The sequence below is a fragment of the Salmo salar genome, chromosome ssa02, assembly GCF_905237065.1.
Source record: "Salmo salar chromosome ssa02, Ssal_v3.1, whole genome shotgun sequence".
NCBI classification, from domain to species: Eukaryota; Metazoa; Chordata; class Actinopteri; order Salmoniformes; family Salmonidae; genus Salmo; species Salmo salar.
The window spans coordinates 50,276,570-50,292,969 of NC_059443.1; the positions used below are offsets into that span (position 1 = coordinate 50,276,570).

Sequence of the window (16,400 nt, forward strand, 5' to 3'; positions counted from 1 at the left end):
ACCGAACAAGAGCCATGGAACGATGATGTCCCATTAGACACCTGGCGCGCGAGTTCATGTTGGGTACCCTCGTTCCAATACGTTATAAAAGAGTATGCATTCGTCCACCTTGAATATTATTCATGTTCTGGTTGAAAAAGGCCCTAATGATTTATGCTATACAACGTTTGACATGTTTGAACGAACGTAAATATATTTTTTCCCCTCGTTCATGACGAGAAGTCCGGCTGGCTTAGATCATGTGCTAACAAGACGGAGATTTTTGGACATAAATGATGAGCTTTTTTGAACAAAACTACATTCGTTATGGACCTGTGATACCTGGAAGTGACATCTGATGAAGAGAATCAAAGGTAATGGATTATTTACATAGTATTTTCGATTTTAGATCTCCCCAACATGACGTCTAGTCTGTATCGCAACGCGTATTTTTCTGGGCGCAGTGCTCAGATTATTGCAAAGTGTGATTTCCCAGTAAGGTTATTTTTAAATCTGGCAAGTTGATTGCGTTCAAGAGATGTAAATCTATAATTCTTTAAATGACAATATAATATTTTACCAATGTTTTCTAATTTTAATTATTTAATTTGTGACGCTGACTTGACTGCCGGTTATTGGAGGGAAACGATTTCCTCAACATCAATGCCATAGTAAAACGCTGTTTTTGGATATAAATATGAACTTGATAGAACTAAAAATGCATGCATTGTCTAACATAATGTCCTAGGAGTGTCATCTGATGGAGATTGTAAAAGGTTAGTGCATCATTTTAGCTGGTTTTATGGTTTTGGTGACCCTGTCTTTGAATTGACAAAACATTACACACAACTCTTGTAAATGTACTGTCCTAACATACTCTAAATTTATGCTTTCGCCGTAAAACCTTTTTGAAATCGTAAAACGTGGTTAGATGGCTAACAATTTAGTTCCACCTCCCACACACGCAGTGACATCACCTGGTTAAAATGCTATTTCTAGAGACAATATCTCTTTCATTATCACTACATGCACAGGTTTACCCCCACTGTATTCACATCCTACTATACCTTTGTCTGTACATTATGCCTTGAATATATTCTACCGTGCCCAGAAATCTGCTCCTTTTACTCTCTGTTCTGAACTTACTAGACGTCCAGGTCTGATTGCCTTTAGCCGTACCCTCATCCTACTCCTCCTCTGTTCCTCTAGTGATGTAGAGGTTAATTCAGGCCCTGCAGTGTCTAGCTCCACTCCCATCCCCCAGGCTCTCTCATTTGTTGACTTCTGCAACCGTAAAAGCCTTGGTTTCATGCATGTTAACATTAGAAGCCTCCTCCCTAACTTTTATTCACTGCCCTAGCACACTCCACCAATCCAGATGTCCTAGCCGTGTCTGAAACGTGGCTTAGGAAGACCACCAAAAACCTTAAAATTTCCATCCCTAACTATAAAATTTTCCGACAAGATAGAACTGCCAAAGGGGGTGGTGTTGCAATCTACTGCAAAGATAACCTGCAGAGTTCTGTCTTACTATCCAGGTCTGTACCCAAACAATTCGAGCTTCTACTTCTAAAAATGAACCTTTCCAGAAACAAGTCTCTCACCGTTGCCGCTTGCTATAGACCACCCTCTGCCCCCAGCTGTGCCCTCGACACCATATGTGATTTGATTGCCCCCATCTATCTTCTGAGCTCGTGCTGCAAGGTGACCTAAACTGGGACATGCTTAACACCCCGGCCATCCTACAATCTAAGCTTGATGCCCTCAATCTCACACAACTTATCAATGAACCTACCAGATATAACTCCAAATCTGTAAACACGGGCACCCTCATAGATATCATCCTAACTAACTCGCCCTCCAAATACACCTCTGCTGTTTTCAACCAAGATCTCAGCGATCACTGCCTCATTGCCTGCATCAATAATGGGAATGCGGTCAAACGACCAGCCCTTATCACTGTCAAACGCTCCATAAAACACTTCTGCGAGCATGGCTTTCTAATCAACCTGGCCGGGGTATCCTGGAATGACGTTGACCTCATCCCGACAGTAGAGGATGCCTGGTTATTCTTTAAAAGTGCCTTCCTCACCATTTTAAATAAGCATGCCCCATTCAAAAAATGTAGAACCAGGAATAGATATAGCCCTTGGTTCACTCCAGACCTGTCTGCCCTTGACCAGCACAAAAACATCCTGTGGCGTTCTGCATTAGCATCGAATAGCCCCCGTGATATGCAACTTTTCAGGGAAGTTAGGAACCAATATACACAGGCAGTTAGGAAAGCTAAGGCTAGCTTTTTTAAACAGAAATTTGCATCCTGCAGTACTAACTCAAAAAAGTTCTGGGACACTGTAAAGTCCATGGAGGATAAGAGCACCTCCTCCCAGCTACCCACTGCTCTGAGGCTAGGAAACACTGTTACAACCGATAAATCCACTATAATTGAGAATTTCAATAAGCATTTCTCTACGGCTGGCCATGCTTTCCACCTGGCTACCCCTACCCCGTTCAACTGCCCGGCACCCTCCACAGCAACCCGCCCAAGCCCCCACCATTTCTCCTTCACCCATATCCAGATAGCTGATGTTCTGAAAGAGCTGCAAAATCTGGACCCCTACAAATCAGCCGGGCTAGACAATCAGGAACCCTATCTTTCTAAAATGATCTGCCGAAATTGTTGCAACCCCTATTACTAGCCTGTTCAACCCCTCTTTCGTATCGTCTGAGATTCCCAAAGATTGAAAAGCTGCTGCGGTCATCCCCCTCTTCAAAGGGGGAGACACTCTAGACCTAAACTGCTACAGACCTATATCTATCCTACCCTGCATCTCTAAGGTCTTCGAAAGCCAAGTTAACAAACAGATTACCGACCATTTTGAATCACACCGTACCTTCTCCGCTATGCAATCTGGTTTCAGAGCCGGTCATGGGTGCACCTCAGCCCCGCTCAAGGTCCTTTCGACTCTGTCAATCACCACATTTTTGTTGGCAGACTCAACAGCCTTGGTTTCTCAAATGATTGCCTCGCCTGGTTCACCAACTACTTCTCTGATAGAGTTCAGTGTGTAAAATCGGAGGGCCTGTTGTCCGGACCTCTGGCAGTCTCTATGGGGGTGCCACAGGGTTAAATTCTCGGGCCGACTCTCTTCTCTGTATACATCAATGATGTCGCTCTTGCTGCTGGTGATTCTCTGATCCACCTCTACGCAGACGACACCATTCTGTATACCTCTGGCCCTTCTTTGGACACTGTGTTAACCTGTTAGGGCTAGGGGGCAGTATTGACACGGCTGGATAAAAAACGTACCCGATTTAATGTGGTTACTACTCCTGCCCAGTAACTAGAATATGCAAATAATTATTGGCTTTGGATAGAAAACACCCTAAAGTTTCTAAAACTGTTTGAATGGTGTCTGTGAGTATAACAGAACTCATATGGCAGGCAAAAACCTGAGAAGATTCTGAACAGGAAGTGGCCTGTCTGACAAGTTGTTGTTCATCTTGGCTCTTTTTATTGAAGACTGAGGATCTTTGCTGTAACGTGACACTTCCTACGGCTCCCATAGGCTCTCAGAGCCCGGGAAAAAGCTGAATGATATCGAGGCAGCCCCAGGCTGAAACACATTATCGCGTTTGGATAGTGGCCGATCAGAGTACTCTGAGACTCGAGGGCGCGAGATGTTTTTATTTTCTCTCTCTTTGTACGTATACACGCTTTCCAGGTCGGAATATTATCGCTTTTTCACGAGAAAAATGGCATAAAAATTGATTTTAAACAGCGGTTGACATGCTTCGAAGTACGGTAATGGAATATTTAGACATTTTTTGTCACGAAATGCGCCATGCTCGTCACCCTTATTTACCCTTTCGGATAGTGTCTTGAACGCACGAACAAAACGCCGCTATTTGGATATAACAATGGATTATTTGGGACCAAACCAACATTTGTTATTGAAGTAGAAGTCCTGGGAGTGCATTCTGACGAAGAACAGCAAAGGTAATAACATTTTTCTTATAGTAAATCTGACTTTGGTGAGTGCTAAACTTGCTGGGTGTCTAAATAGCTAGCCCTGTGATGCCGGGCTATCTACTGAGAATATTGCAAAATGTGCTTTCACCGAAAAGCTATTTTAAAATCGGACATAGCGAGTGCATAGAGGAGTTCTGTATCTATAATTCTTAAAATAATTGTTATGTTTTTTGTGAACGTTTATCGTGAGTAATTTAGTAAATTCAACGGCAGTGTTCGGTGGGAATGCTAGTCACATGCTAGTCACATGCTAATGTAAAAAGCTGGTTTTTGATATAAATATGAACTTGATTGAACAAAACATGCATGTATTATATAACATAATTACCTAGGGTTGTCATCTGATGAAGATCATCAAAGGTTAGTGCTGTATTTAGCTGTGGTTTGGGTTTATGTGACATTATATGCTAGCTTGAAAAATGGGTGTCTGATTATTTCTGGCTGGGTACTCTGCTGACATAATCTAATGTTTTGTTTTCGTTGTAAAGCCTTTTTGAAATCGGACAGTGTGGTGAGATTAACGCAAGCGTCCCACCTAGCCCATAGAGGTTAACTAACCTCCAGATGGGCTTCAATGCCATACAACTCTCCTTCCGTGGCCTCCAACTGCTTTTAAACGCAAATAAAACTAAATGCATGCTATTCAACCAATCATTGCCCGCACCTGCCCGCCCATCCAGCATCACTACTCTGGATGGCTCTGACTTAGAATACGTGGACAACAACAAATACCTAGGTGTCTGGCTAGACTGTAAACTCTCATTCTAGACTCACATTAAGCATCTCCAATCCAAACTTAAATCTAGAATCGGCTTCCTATTTTGCAACAAAGCATCCTTCACTCATGCTGCCAAACATACCCTCGTAAAACTGACCATCCTACCAATCCTCAACTTCGGCGATGTGATCTATAAAATAGCCTCCAACACTCTACTCAACAAACTGGATGCAATCTATCACAGTGCCATCCGTTTTGTCACCAAAGCCCCATACACTACCCACCACTGCGACCTATACGCTCTCGTTGGCTGGCCCTCGCTTCATACTCGTCGCCAAACCCACTGGCTACAGGTTATCTACAAGTCTCTGCTAGGTAATGCCCCGCCTTATCTCAGCTCGCTGGTCACCATAGCAGCACCCACTCGTAGCACGCGTTCCAGCAGGTATATCTCACTGGTCACCCCCAAAGGCAATTCCACTTTTGGTCGCCTTTCCTTCCAGTTCTCTGCTGCCACTGACTGGAACGAACTGCAAAAATCACTGAAGCTGGAGATTCCCATCTCCCTCACTAGCTTTAAGCACCAGCTGTCAGAGCAGCTCACAGATCACTGCACCTGTTCATAGCCCATCTGTATACTGCCAATCTATCTACCTCATCCCCATACTGTATTTATTTATTTATTTACCTTGCTCCTTTTGCACCCCAGTATCTCTACTTGCACATCTATCTTTTGCACATCTTCCATTCCAGTGTTTCATTGCCATATCGTAATTACTTCGCCACCATGGCCTATTTATTGCCTTAATTCCCTTATTTTACCTAATTTGCACTCACTGTATATAGACTTTTTGTTTTCTTTTTTCTACTGTATTATTGACTGTATGTTTTGTTCATTCCATGTGTAACTCTGTGTTGTTGTATGTGTCGAACTGCTATGTTTTATCTTGGCCAGGTCGCAGTTGCAAATGAGAACTTGTTCTCAACTAGCCTACCTGGTTAAATAAAGGTGAAATAAAACAATTTATTAAAAAAATTCAATTAACAGGTGTGCCTTGTTAAAAGTTAATTTGTGGAATTTCTTTCCTTCTTAATGCGTTTGAGCCAATCAGTTGTGTTGTGACAAGGTAGGGGTGGTATACAGAAGATAGCCCTATTTGGTAAAATACCAAGTCCATATTAATGCAAGAACAGCTCAAATAAGCAAAGAGAAACGACAGTCCATCATTACTTTAAGACATGAAGGTCAGTCAATCAAGAACATTCAAAGAACTTTGAAAGTTTCTTTAAGTGCAGTCGCAAAAACCATCAAGCGCTATGATGAAACTGGCTCTCATGAAGACCGCCACAGGAAAGGAAGACCCAGAGTTACCTCTGCTGAAGAGGATACGTTCATTAGAGTTAACTGCACCTCAGATTGCAGCCCAAATAAATGCTTCACAGAGTTCAAATCAACACCTTACAGTGAAATGCTTACTTACAAGCCCTTAACCAACAATGCAGTTAAGAAAAATACAAAGAAACAAAAGTAACAAATAATTAAAGAGCAGCAGTAAAATAACAATAGCAAGGCTACATACAGGGGTTACCGGTACAGAGTCAATGTGCGGAGGCTCCGGTTAGTCGAGGTAATTGAGGTAATATGTACATGTAGGTAGAGTTATTAAAGTGACTGCATAGATAATAAACAGAACAGCATCACCGTAAAAGAGGGGGGGGGGGGGCAATGTAAATAGAAGCCTCTTGGACCTAGACTTGGCGCTCCGGTACTGGTTGCCATGCGATAGCAGAGAGAACAGTCTATGGGCGGCTGGAGTCTTTGACAAGTTTTAGGGCCTTCCTTTGACACCGCCTGGTATGATGTACTGGTGATGTACTGGGTCGTACACACTACCCCTTGTAGTGCCTTGTGGTTGGAGGCCGAGCAGTTGCCATACCAGGCAGTGATGCAACCAGTCAGGATGCTCTCGATGGTGCAGCTGTAGAACCTTTTGAAGATCTGAGGACCCATGCCAAATCTTTTCAGTCTCCTGAGGCGGAACAGGCTTTGTCGTGCCCTCTTCAAGACTGTCTTAGTGTGCTTGGACCATGTTAGTTATGTGGACACCAAGGTAATTGAAACTCTCAACCTGCTCCACTACAGCCTGGTTGATGAGAATGTGGGCGTGGCTCGGTCCTCCTTTCCTGTAGTCCATAATCATCTTCTTTGTCTTGATCACGTTGAGGGAGAGGTTGTTGTCCTGGCACCACATGGCCAGGTCTCTGACCTCCTCCCTATAGGCTGTCTCGTCATTGTCATCAGAAAACTTAATGATGGTGTTGGAGTTGTGCCTGGCCATGCAGTCATGAGTGAACAGGGAGTACAGGAGGGGACTGAGCACGCACCCCTGAGGGGCCCCCGTGTTGAGGATCAGCATGGCGGATTGTGTTGTTACCTACCCTTACCACCTGGGGGTGGCCCGTCAGGAAGTCCAGGATAAAGTTGCAGAGGGAGGTGTTTAGTCCCAGGGTCCTTAGCTTAGTGATGAGCTTTGAGGGCAATATGGTGTTGAACGCTGAGCTGTAGTCAATGAATAGCATTCTCACGTAGGTGTTCCTTTTGTCCAGGTGTGAAAGGACAGTGTGGATTGAAATAGAGATTGCATCATCTGTGGATCTGTTGTGGCAATATGCAAATTGGAGTGGGTCTAGGGTTTCTGGGATAATGGTGTTGATGTGAGCCATGCCCAGCATTTCAAAGCACTTCATCGCTACAGACGTGAGTGCTACGGGTCGATAGTCATTTAGGCAGGTTACCTTAGTGTTCTTGGGCACAGGAACTATGGTGGTCTGCTTGAAACATGTTGGTATTTTAGACTCAGACAGAGAGAGGTTGAAAATGTCAGTGTAGACACTTGCCAGTTGGTCAGCGCATGCTCGGAGCACATGGCCTGGTAATCCGTCTGGCCCTGTGGCCTTGTGAATGTTGACCTGTTTATTGACGCTTTGCCTGTTTGATGGTTCGTTGGAGGGCATAGCGGGATTTAGAGTCCTGCTCTTTGAAAGCGGCAGCTCTACCCTTTAGCTCAGTGCGGACGTTCCCTGTAATCCATGGCTTCTGGTTGATGTATGTACGTAGAGTCACTGTGGGGACGACGTCATCGATGCACATATTTATGAAGCCAGTGACTGATGTGGTGCACTCCGGAAGAATCCAGGAACATATTCCAGTCTGTGCTATTAAAACAGTCCTGTAGCTTAGCATCTGCTTCATCTGACCACTTTTTTTATTGACCGAGTCACTGGGGCTTCCTGCTTTAGTTTTTGCTTGTAATCAGGAGGATAGAATTATGGTCAGATTTGCCAAATGGAGGGTGAGGGAAAGCTTTGTAACCGTCTCTGTGTGTGGAGTAAAGGTGGTCTAGAGTTTTTTCCCCTCTGTTCGTACATTTAACATGCTGGTAGAAATTTGGTAAAACGGATGTAAGTTTCCCCGCATTAAAGTCCCCGGCCACTAAGAGCGCAGCCTCTGGATGAGCGTTTTCCTGTTTGCTTATGGCCGCATACAGCTCAATGAGTGCGGTCTTAGTGCCAGAATCGGTTTGTGGTGGTAAATAGACAGCTACGAAGAATATAGATGAAAACTCTCTTGGTAGATAGTGTGGTCTTCAGCTTATCATGAGATACTCTACCTCAGACGAGCAAAACCTTGTGGCTTCCTTAGATATCGTGCAAAAGCTGTTGTTTACAAATATACATAGACCGCCATCCCTTGTCTTACTAGAGGCTGCTGTTCTATCCTGCCGATTCAGTGTGTAATGTGTAACCCGCCAGCTGTATGTTATTCATGTCATCGTTCAGCCACGACTCGCGATATCTCTGTCTTTTTCTCCTGCGAATGACTGGGATGAGGGCCTCGCCGGGTGTCTGGAGTAAATCCCTCTCGTCCGACTCATTAAAGAAAAATTATTTGTCCAGTTCAAGGTGAGTAATCGCTGTTCTGATGTCCAGAAGCTCTTTCCGGTCATAAGAAACGGTGGCAGCAACATTATGTCCAAAATAAGTTACAAACAATGCGAAAAAAACTACAAAATAGCACGGTTGGTTAAGAGCCCATAAAACGGCAGCCATCCCCTCTACTTAGTAACAGAAATCTCAATATCAACTGTTCAGAGGAGACTGCGTGAATCAGGCCTTCGTGGTCGAATTGCTGCAAAGAAACAACTACTAAAGGAAACCAATAATAAGAAGAGACTTGCTTGGGCCAAGAAAAATGAGCATTGGACATTAGACTGGTGGAAATCTGTCCTCTAACCGCCGTGTCTTTGTGAGACGCAGATTAGGTGAATGGATGATCTCCGCATGTGTAGTTCCCACCGTGAAGCATGGAGGAGGTGGTGTGATGGTGTGGGGGTGCTTTGCTGTTGACAGTGTCTGTGATTTATTTAGAATTCAAGGCACACTTAACCAGCATGGCTACCACAGCATTCTGCAGCGATACGCCATCCCATCTGGTTTGCACTTAGTGGAACTATTATTTGTTTTTCAACAGGACAATTACCCAAAACGCACCTCCAGGCTGTGTAAGGGCTATTTGACAAAGAAGGAGAGTGATGGAGCTGCATCAGATGACCTGGCCTCCACAATCACCGACCTCAACCCAATTTAGATGGTTTGGGATGAGTTGTACCGCAGAGTGAAGATAAAGCAGCCAACAAGTGCTCAGCATATGTGGGAACTCCTTTAAGACTGTTAGAAAAGCATTCCCAGGTGACTACCTCATGAAGCTGGTTGAGAGAATGCCAAGAGTGTGCAAAGCTGTCATCAAGGCAAAGTGTGGCTACTTTGAAGAATCTAAAATACATATACTTTTTGGTTACTCCATGATGTGTTATGTCATAGTTTTGATGTCTTCACTATTATTCTACAATGTAGAAAATAGTCAAAATTAAGAAAACCCATTGAATGAGTCGGTGAGTCCAAACTTCTGACTAGTACTGTATATTGAAAAATTAAAACAGCAATTGGTCTCACTGAGGATCGGAGATTCTGAGGTTGATTCGAGTTGTTATTTTACAGTAGTGGAACCCTCTACATGTAATATATGTCACGTTAACGAGTGGAAATGTAACCAGGCTTTGAGGCTAGGAGAAACTGGGGTAGTGAAACTATGCTGTGTGAGGTCTGCCGAACCAGGTGCTTTCATAGGGAACTGGATCATCTATTTTTACCATTGGATTCTTGAGCCTGCTCATGAAGTAGTCTCAGGTACTCAGTGCATCCCTAAAAAGATCAGTCCAAGTAATAAGGCACAGCAGATTAGAGTAATTTTTGATTGTTAAGATATTCACAAATTACTACGCTAATGAGCTAATATGGTCCACCTGGACGTTGGTTGCTATGGCAACGAGTTCCCACAAATCTAGTACCATGCAGTGGCCCAAACACACAGTGTGTTTGATTGTCCGTGGCACACATTAAGTGTGACTCCTAAATCTAAATTAAACGCAGAGCTTGCTGACAAGCCACATAGCTCATGTCTGGGGCTTTGTCCAGGCTGGCTCGCACACAGTCATTCTTCTGAGTGTAATCATCGAGACCTGAAGGCACAAACTCTCACTACTTCTCAACTCCAAATGTTGCCTCACGGGGAGTGATCACCATTAGGGCTTGCCGTCAAGCACAGGGTCTCTCTTTGGTGACACTTGGATAAGGCAGCAAGCTGGGCTTTAGCTGCAGGTAGCTAACTGTCAGAGTGAGGAATGTGTGTGTGCGTGTGTGCAAGGGTTGGATTTGCATGTTGCCTTGAGCTTTTGTTGTAGATCATTGACACCGAATGTGTCTGCTGGTTGCGGAATGTGTCTGCTGATCATGGACTTCAAGGAAACAGCGGAGGGAGCACGCCCCTATCCACATCGACGGGACCGCAATGGAGAAGATGAAAAGCTTCAAGTTCCTCGGCATACACTTCACTGACAATCTGAAATGGTCCACCCACACAGACAGTGTGGTGAATTAGGCGCAACAGCACCTCTTCAACCTCAGGAGGCTGAAGAAATGTGGCTTTTACAGATGCACAATTGAGAGCATCCTGTCGGTCTGTATCACCGCCTGGTATGGCAACTGCACCGCCCACAACCACAGGGCTCTCCAGAGGGTGGTGCGGTCTGCCCAACGCATCACCGTGGGCACTCTGCCTGCCCTCCAGGATACCTACAGCACGAGATGTCACAGGAAGGCCAAAAATATCATCAAGGACATCAACCACCCGAGCCAGGGGCTGTTCACCCCGCTATCGTCCCGAAGGCGAGGTCAGTACAGGTGCATCAAACCTGGGATCAAGAGACTGAAAAACAGATCCTATCTCAAGGCTATCTGACTGTTAAATAGCCATCACTAGCCAAGCACCACCCGGTTACTCAACCCTGCCCCTTAGAGGCTGCAGCCCTATATACATAGACATGGAATCACTGGTCACTTTAATAATGGAACACTAGTCACTTTAAAAAAAATTACATACTGCTTCATATGTATATACTGTTTTCTATTCTACTGTATTTTAGTCAACGCCACTCCGACATTGCTCGTCCTAATATTTATATATTTCTTAATTCTATTCTTTTACTTTTAGATTTGTGTGTATTGTTGTGAATTTATGATACTACTGCACTGTTGAAGCTAGGAACACAAGCATTTCGCTACACCCGTAATAACATCTGCTAAATATGTGTATGTGACCAATAACATTTGATTTGATTTGAACCAGCTACCTTGCGATTTACACCAAAAGGTCCAAACCTCTTGACAAGGTCACTAGTGCCAATAATGGCAGTTGCATGAATCAAAATCTTCAGTGAATATTCTTTTTAGGGGTAGGCAGGATGTCAGTCAACCTACCTAAGTGGTCCCCTGTCATCCTGTACCGGCCCTGGGTGCCAAGCGCCAGATAAAAAACATTCTACTTGGCAATTTTTCAACTGACTTAAAATTGCTGACAACTCAGAATCAGTATAAACTGGCACTAGGATTTTATCAGGGGGTCATATGGGCTCAGAAAATGTATTTCAATGCACTACATTGGCATCATTATGCTGATACATAATACCCATGGCCTTTAGCCAAGTCTCCCTGATTTAGCTCATATTTTGTTTCAGAATGGGTTGAGTCCTGTACTCCCCCTCCCCTTGGGCACATCACAGAAGTGACAGTTCCCACTGAGCAAGCAATGAGTCAAAGAAGGGAAAATGCGTACTATGACAAAATAGGCAGTTTACTATTCGCATGCAAAGCAATTGGTTGATATTTTGAAAATGCAATACCTGGCAGCGTCTGCATATACAATAGGGAACCGTTTGGAAGCAAGACACTTCAAATGTATATGAAGTGACTTTGCTCATTTGAGTCAATTCCTCTTTTGAGAACATTTCCATAATGTCGTCTATTCGGCACAACACTGAGGATGAAAACTGCTATTTTGAGTTTGTGTTCAAGCAAGTCGTCATTACTGGCCCAAAAGAGAACATGACTTTATCAACTTGAAAAGGGGAAATGATTAGTATTAGCTAACTCTCAGCTTACGTCAAATGTTAACCTGTCTCCTCCCCTTCATCTAGACTGAAGTGGATTTAGCAAATGACATCAATCAGGGATTATAGCTTTCACCTGGATTCACCTGGTCAGTCTGTCATGGAAAGAGCAGGTGTTTCTAAATGTATACTCAGTGTATATAAACAGTGAACAAGCCTTGTGGGAGAGAGAGAGGAGCGGGAGAGGAGGGTTGGTGTGCGTATGGGGACACAGAAGGGTATGACACGGCTGGCTGCACTGAGACAAGACCACTGTGACAGCCAGGAACAACTTGTCACACCGCCACAGAGACTGTCGTGTCATAAGCTCTGGACACCGCCAAAATGCACCGGGGGTGAGTGGACCTCCGTGTTTTACGGCGACAGTTTGCACGATTATGAATGCTCTTGTTGGGACTAAGATTTGCAGAATAGTGGCGAATGTATTTATCAAGACCTAAACAAGAACACATATTCAAATACACATACAGAAAATACAGAACATACTCCCTCACAAAAAGACCAAGACACAAATGAAATCCAACCCATAACACACACACACACACACACACTGGCAGGTGACTTAACTGGCAACATATTGTATGACTAAGCTTCTGTCCAGCTTCCAGGCTGTGGGTGGCAGACTGTCTTCCCACCACTGAGGAATAGCAGCAGGACCACCCCGCGCCCCCCGTCACTCTCGCTTCCCCTATCATCTGCCACCCTGCATCACTGTCACCCATGGGCAGTGCCAGTCTCTCCCCGAGGTGCTAAGAAAACCTCTTGATACTCCCCCTCACCTGCAACACCAACACAACAATGCTGCATATTTCTGTTGTGAAAGAAATCTAAAAACTGCTTCACTTGTGAGTTACTTAAGTTATACTATGTGTCTTATAATTTAACAACATAACATTGCATTGTTGTTTTTTACTCAAACTGATCTCCTGAGCTGGATAACTTTCCCCCCCATGTTTTATGTATTAAAAGCTAAATAAGATGAGGTTCTGTTGGTTGGAGTGTGATGCTTTGAACACTAGGATTGTGGTTTTGATTCACAATCAGAAATTGATACCAAGTCACTATGATAGCAAGTCAGTATGGATCATAATGTATTCTAAATGGTCAGCAATGCATTCTGGGATGGAATAGTAGTGGAAAGGTGCAGATCACGATTGATTCATTATTCCGCAACTGTGATATTTCACAGGGATGTTAAAGTTTACTGGTCTGTCCATAGTCATGTTAAACAAACTTTTTTTATACTTGTAAACTTCAAGCATGACACTGGCACGCAAATTGATGATGCCTGCCACAGTTGGCCCAGTCCTATCACATTTTATGTCTATTTCCAGGTAGATAATGAAAGTCTCAACTTGACCTAAAAAGACAAAACAGAACTCTCTTTCCTTTATGCAATCCATCATATTCCCCAATCTTGAGACCTGCATTGCAATTGACAATGCAATTTAAAATCACAACAGGGTTCTATGAAAAGCAATGTCCCACAATAGGACCGGGACAAAACTGTGTCAATCGCATCTCCCGTAGAAGGAGTAACCATGGGCACGCGATGAATCACTCAGTTGCCAGCTCAAAATGGATGAAAGCATTTGAAAATCCTCTTTAAATATGTACAATCTTCACAGCACAAAATTAAACAAATTGGCATACTCATAATAAACCTTAAGCACCATGTGAAATTCACAACCTGTGTCTTTTCGGAACTGATTAGAACCATCACAATGTTCATAAATGCTTCAATCAAGCATTTTTCTGTAATAACTTAATGGTAAATTTAGCTGTGATTGAGTTGTATAGTAAGTACATTAAACAGCATGTTATCTTCTACTGAATTCCTCAAGGATTCAGAGACATACTGGCCTGTTAACAATACTTCTCCCTGAAGAAGCAAGGGACACATCTGGCATGGTATTTCTTAATGAAATGTCAATTGTGTTTTTCATAAAGACAATACGGCAGTCAGAGGAGGCTGGTGGGCGGAGATATAATTGTAATGGCTGAAATGGAATCGGTGACAAGGTATCAAACATGGTTTTGATAAGGTTTAATTTGTTCCATTGATGACAGTGTGAAATTTCATGGGTAGGGTTCTTACTCACATCCGATCATCATCATTGCCACGGCGAAGAGCTTTTCTCCGTCGGTGGTGGGGGCGATGTTGCCGAAGCCGATGCTGGTCAGGCTGGTCATGGTGAAGTATAGGGAAGTGATGTAGACCGAGTCCTTGCTTGGCCCGCCCTCCCACCTCCCGGAGCCACTGGCGTTGAAGCGGTACGGCGTCCCCCCCGATTCGCTCAATATGTAGAGCCAGCTGTCCATCCTCACACTGTTGGTGTTCTCGTCGATGACCTCGTAGTCGCCGATGCTGTACCAGATGCAGGCCAACCAGTGGGCGGCCAAGCCAAAGACGCACACCAGCAGGACCAGGACAGCGGCCCCGTACTCAATATAGTGGTCCAGTTTACGGGCCACCCGACCCAAGCGAAGCAGACGGACTACTTTGAGGGAGCTGAAGAGACTGCTGATGCCCTGATGGGTAGAAAAAAAGAGGGGAATGGTTAGGCTTAGAGAGAGAATGAAAAGTAGAGCTTTACTAACCAACCAATAATTTTATTTTTTATTGAACCTTTATTTAACTACGCATGTCAGTTAAGAACAAATTCTTATTTACAATGACGTCCTACACCAGCCAAACCCGGACGACGCTGGGCCAATTGTGTGCCGCCTTATGGGACTCCCAATCATGGCCTGTTGAGACACAGCCTGGAATCGAACCAGGGTCGAACCAGGGTGTCTGTAGTGACGCCTCAAGCACTGAGATGCAGTGCCTTAGACCGCTGCGCCTCTCGGGAGCCCATTATCCATTGTTCATGGTTCTAACTATTTTAATAACTGTTCATTTATTGATTAAAGATAAACTGGAAGGGTCCCAACAGTGAACCCTGTGGAACTCCACTCCCTAAAACACTGTACAGTATATCCTGCATATGGATTTATGATAATGAATACAATGCTATTAGCAATAAAATAAAATAATAGCTGGAGGGTATGCTTTACAACATGCTACTTCCACAAAACATCACTTTTCTACAGAAGCGGGTTTAGTGAAGAATTCCACACTGCCGTGTGACAGAATAATGGTTATTTGGGTCCTGGACCAACCTCTGGAAAGTACAGTATTGGAATTAATTTAGCCCGGGGTTACTTTTGTTTTCATAGATGGGCACGGAGCAGGCACCCAAAATTAACGTTCCAGGATCTTACTCCGATAATGGAATGTGAAAGAGTACTAGGGAGGACAGGTTTCTGATCCATTTGGAGATGACACATTTAATTCCAGCATTTGAATGAGTCACTCGTATGTGGCTTTATCAAAAAATTCCATTACCCTCATTTGCTTGCTCAATTTGAATCAAGCTCTTGGTGTCTTCAAACGTCAAAATGTGATGTGAAATCAACTGCTCATCGAATCTAGATTCCCTAAAACATTTAAGACAGTGTGACATACTGTACAGAGAGGCTGAGATGTACCTGGCGCTTCCCGAAAGGGTGAATCTACATTGAGTACTGAAGGCAAACACATAATGCAGTGCGGTTTATGTAATCTCACTAGCCTCTGCTCGCATCCGCCTCCACGACGCGTGCAAACCTACTGCATCAAGCTATTTTCAGTTCACCAGGGACACATTCATAATGCAATTACGTTCAACTACAAAAAGCTGAAATGTGTCCCTGTGGCAACTTGAATGTCTCACTACAATTGTCATTGAATACAACAAGGTCACTGTGCTGAAAGCCTTTGCTTCAGAGGAGCAGAATGGATGCTAGCTGCACAATGCTTGTATCTGAAGCACAGCGCCGAATGAAAAGGAAGGATAACTGGCGTTGACAAGTGCAGCAAAGGCACATGCAACGCCCACAGGCTTTGTGGGAGCTCACTGTTGGGGTGCTATAATCTTTCGCCACACCACCCTTCGTACAACAACAGGCATACAACAGAACAGTACATAACACTGGAGATGTGGCGAGGAAATATGGTGGTTTCTGCACTTTTGTTTTGGTTCTAAGTTACAATGCCCAAAGGGCAAAAGCAGTGTTTTTA

At 44.0% G+C, this 16,400-nt stretch overlaps 1 protein-coding gene across 1 annotated transcript in view; it reads right to left on the reverse strand.

Moving 5' to 3' along the window:
• Positions 1–16,400, reverse strand: part of LOC106585074 (potassium voltage-gated channel subfamily H member 1) — a 59,651-nt gene that overhangs the window by 33,355 nt on the left and 9,896 nt on the right. The window contains exon 8 of the mRNA XM_014170860.2: positions 14,398–14,827. Within this exon, the coding sequence (XP_014026335.1) occupies positions 14,398–14,827 (430 nt within the window). The remainder of the gene's footprint in view (positions 1–14,397; positions 14,828–16,400) is intronic.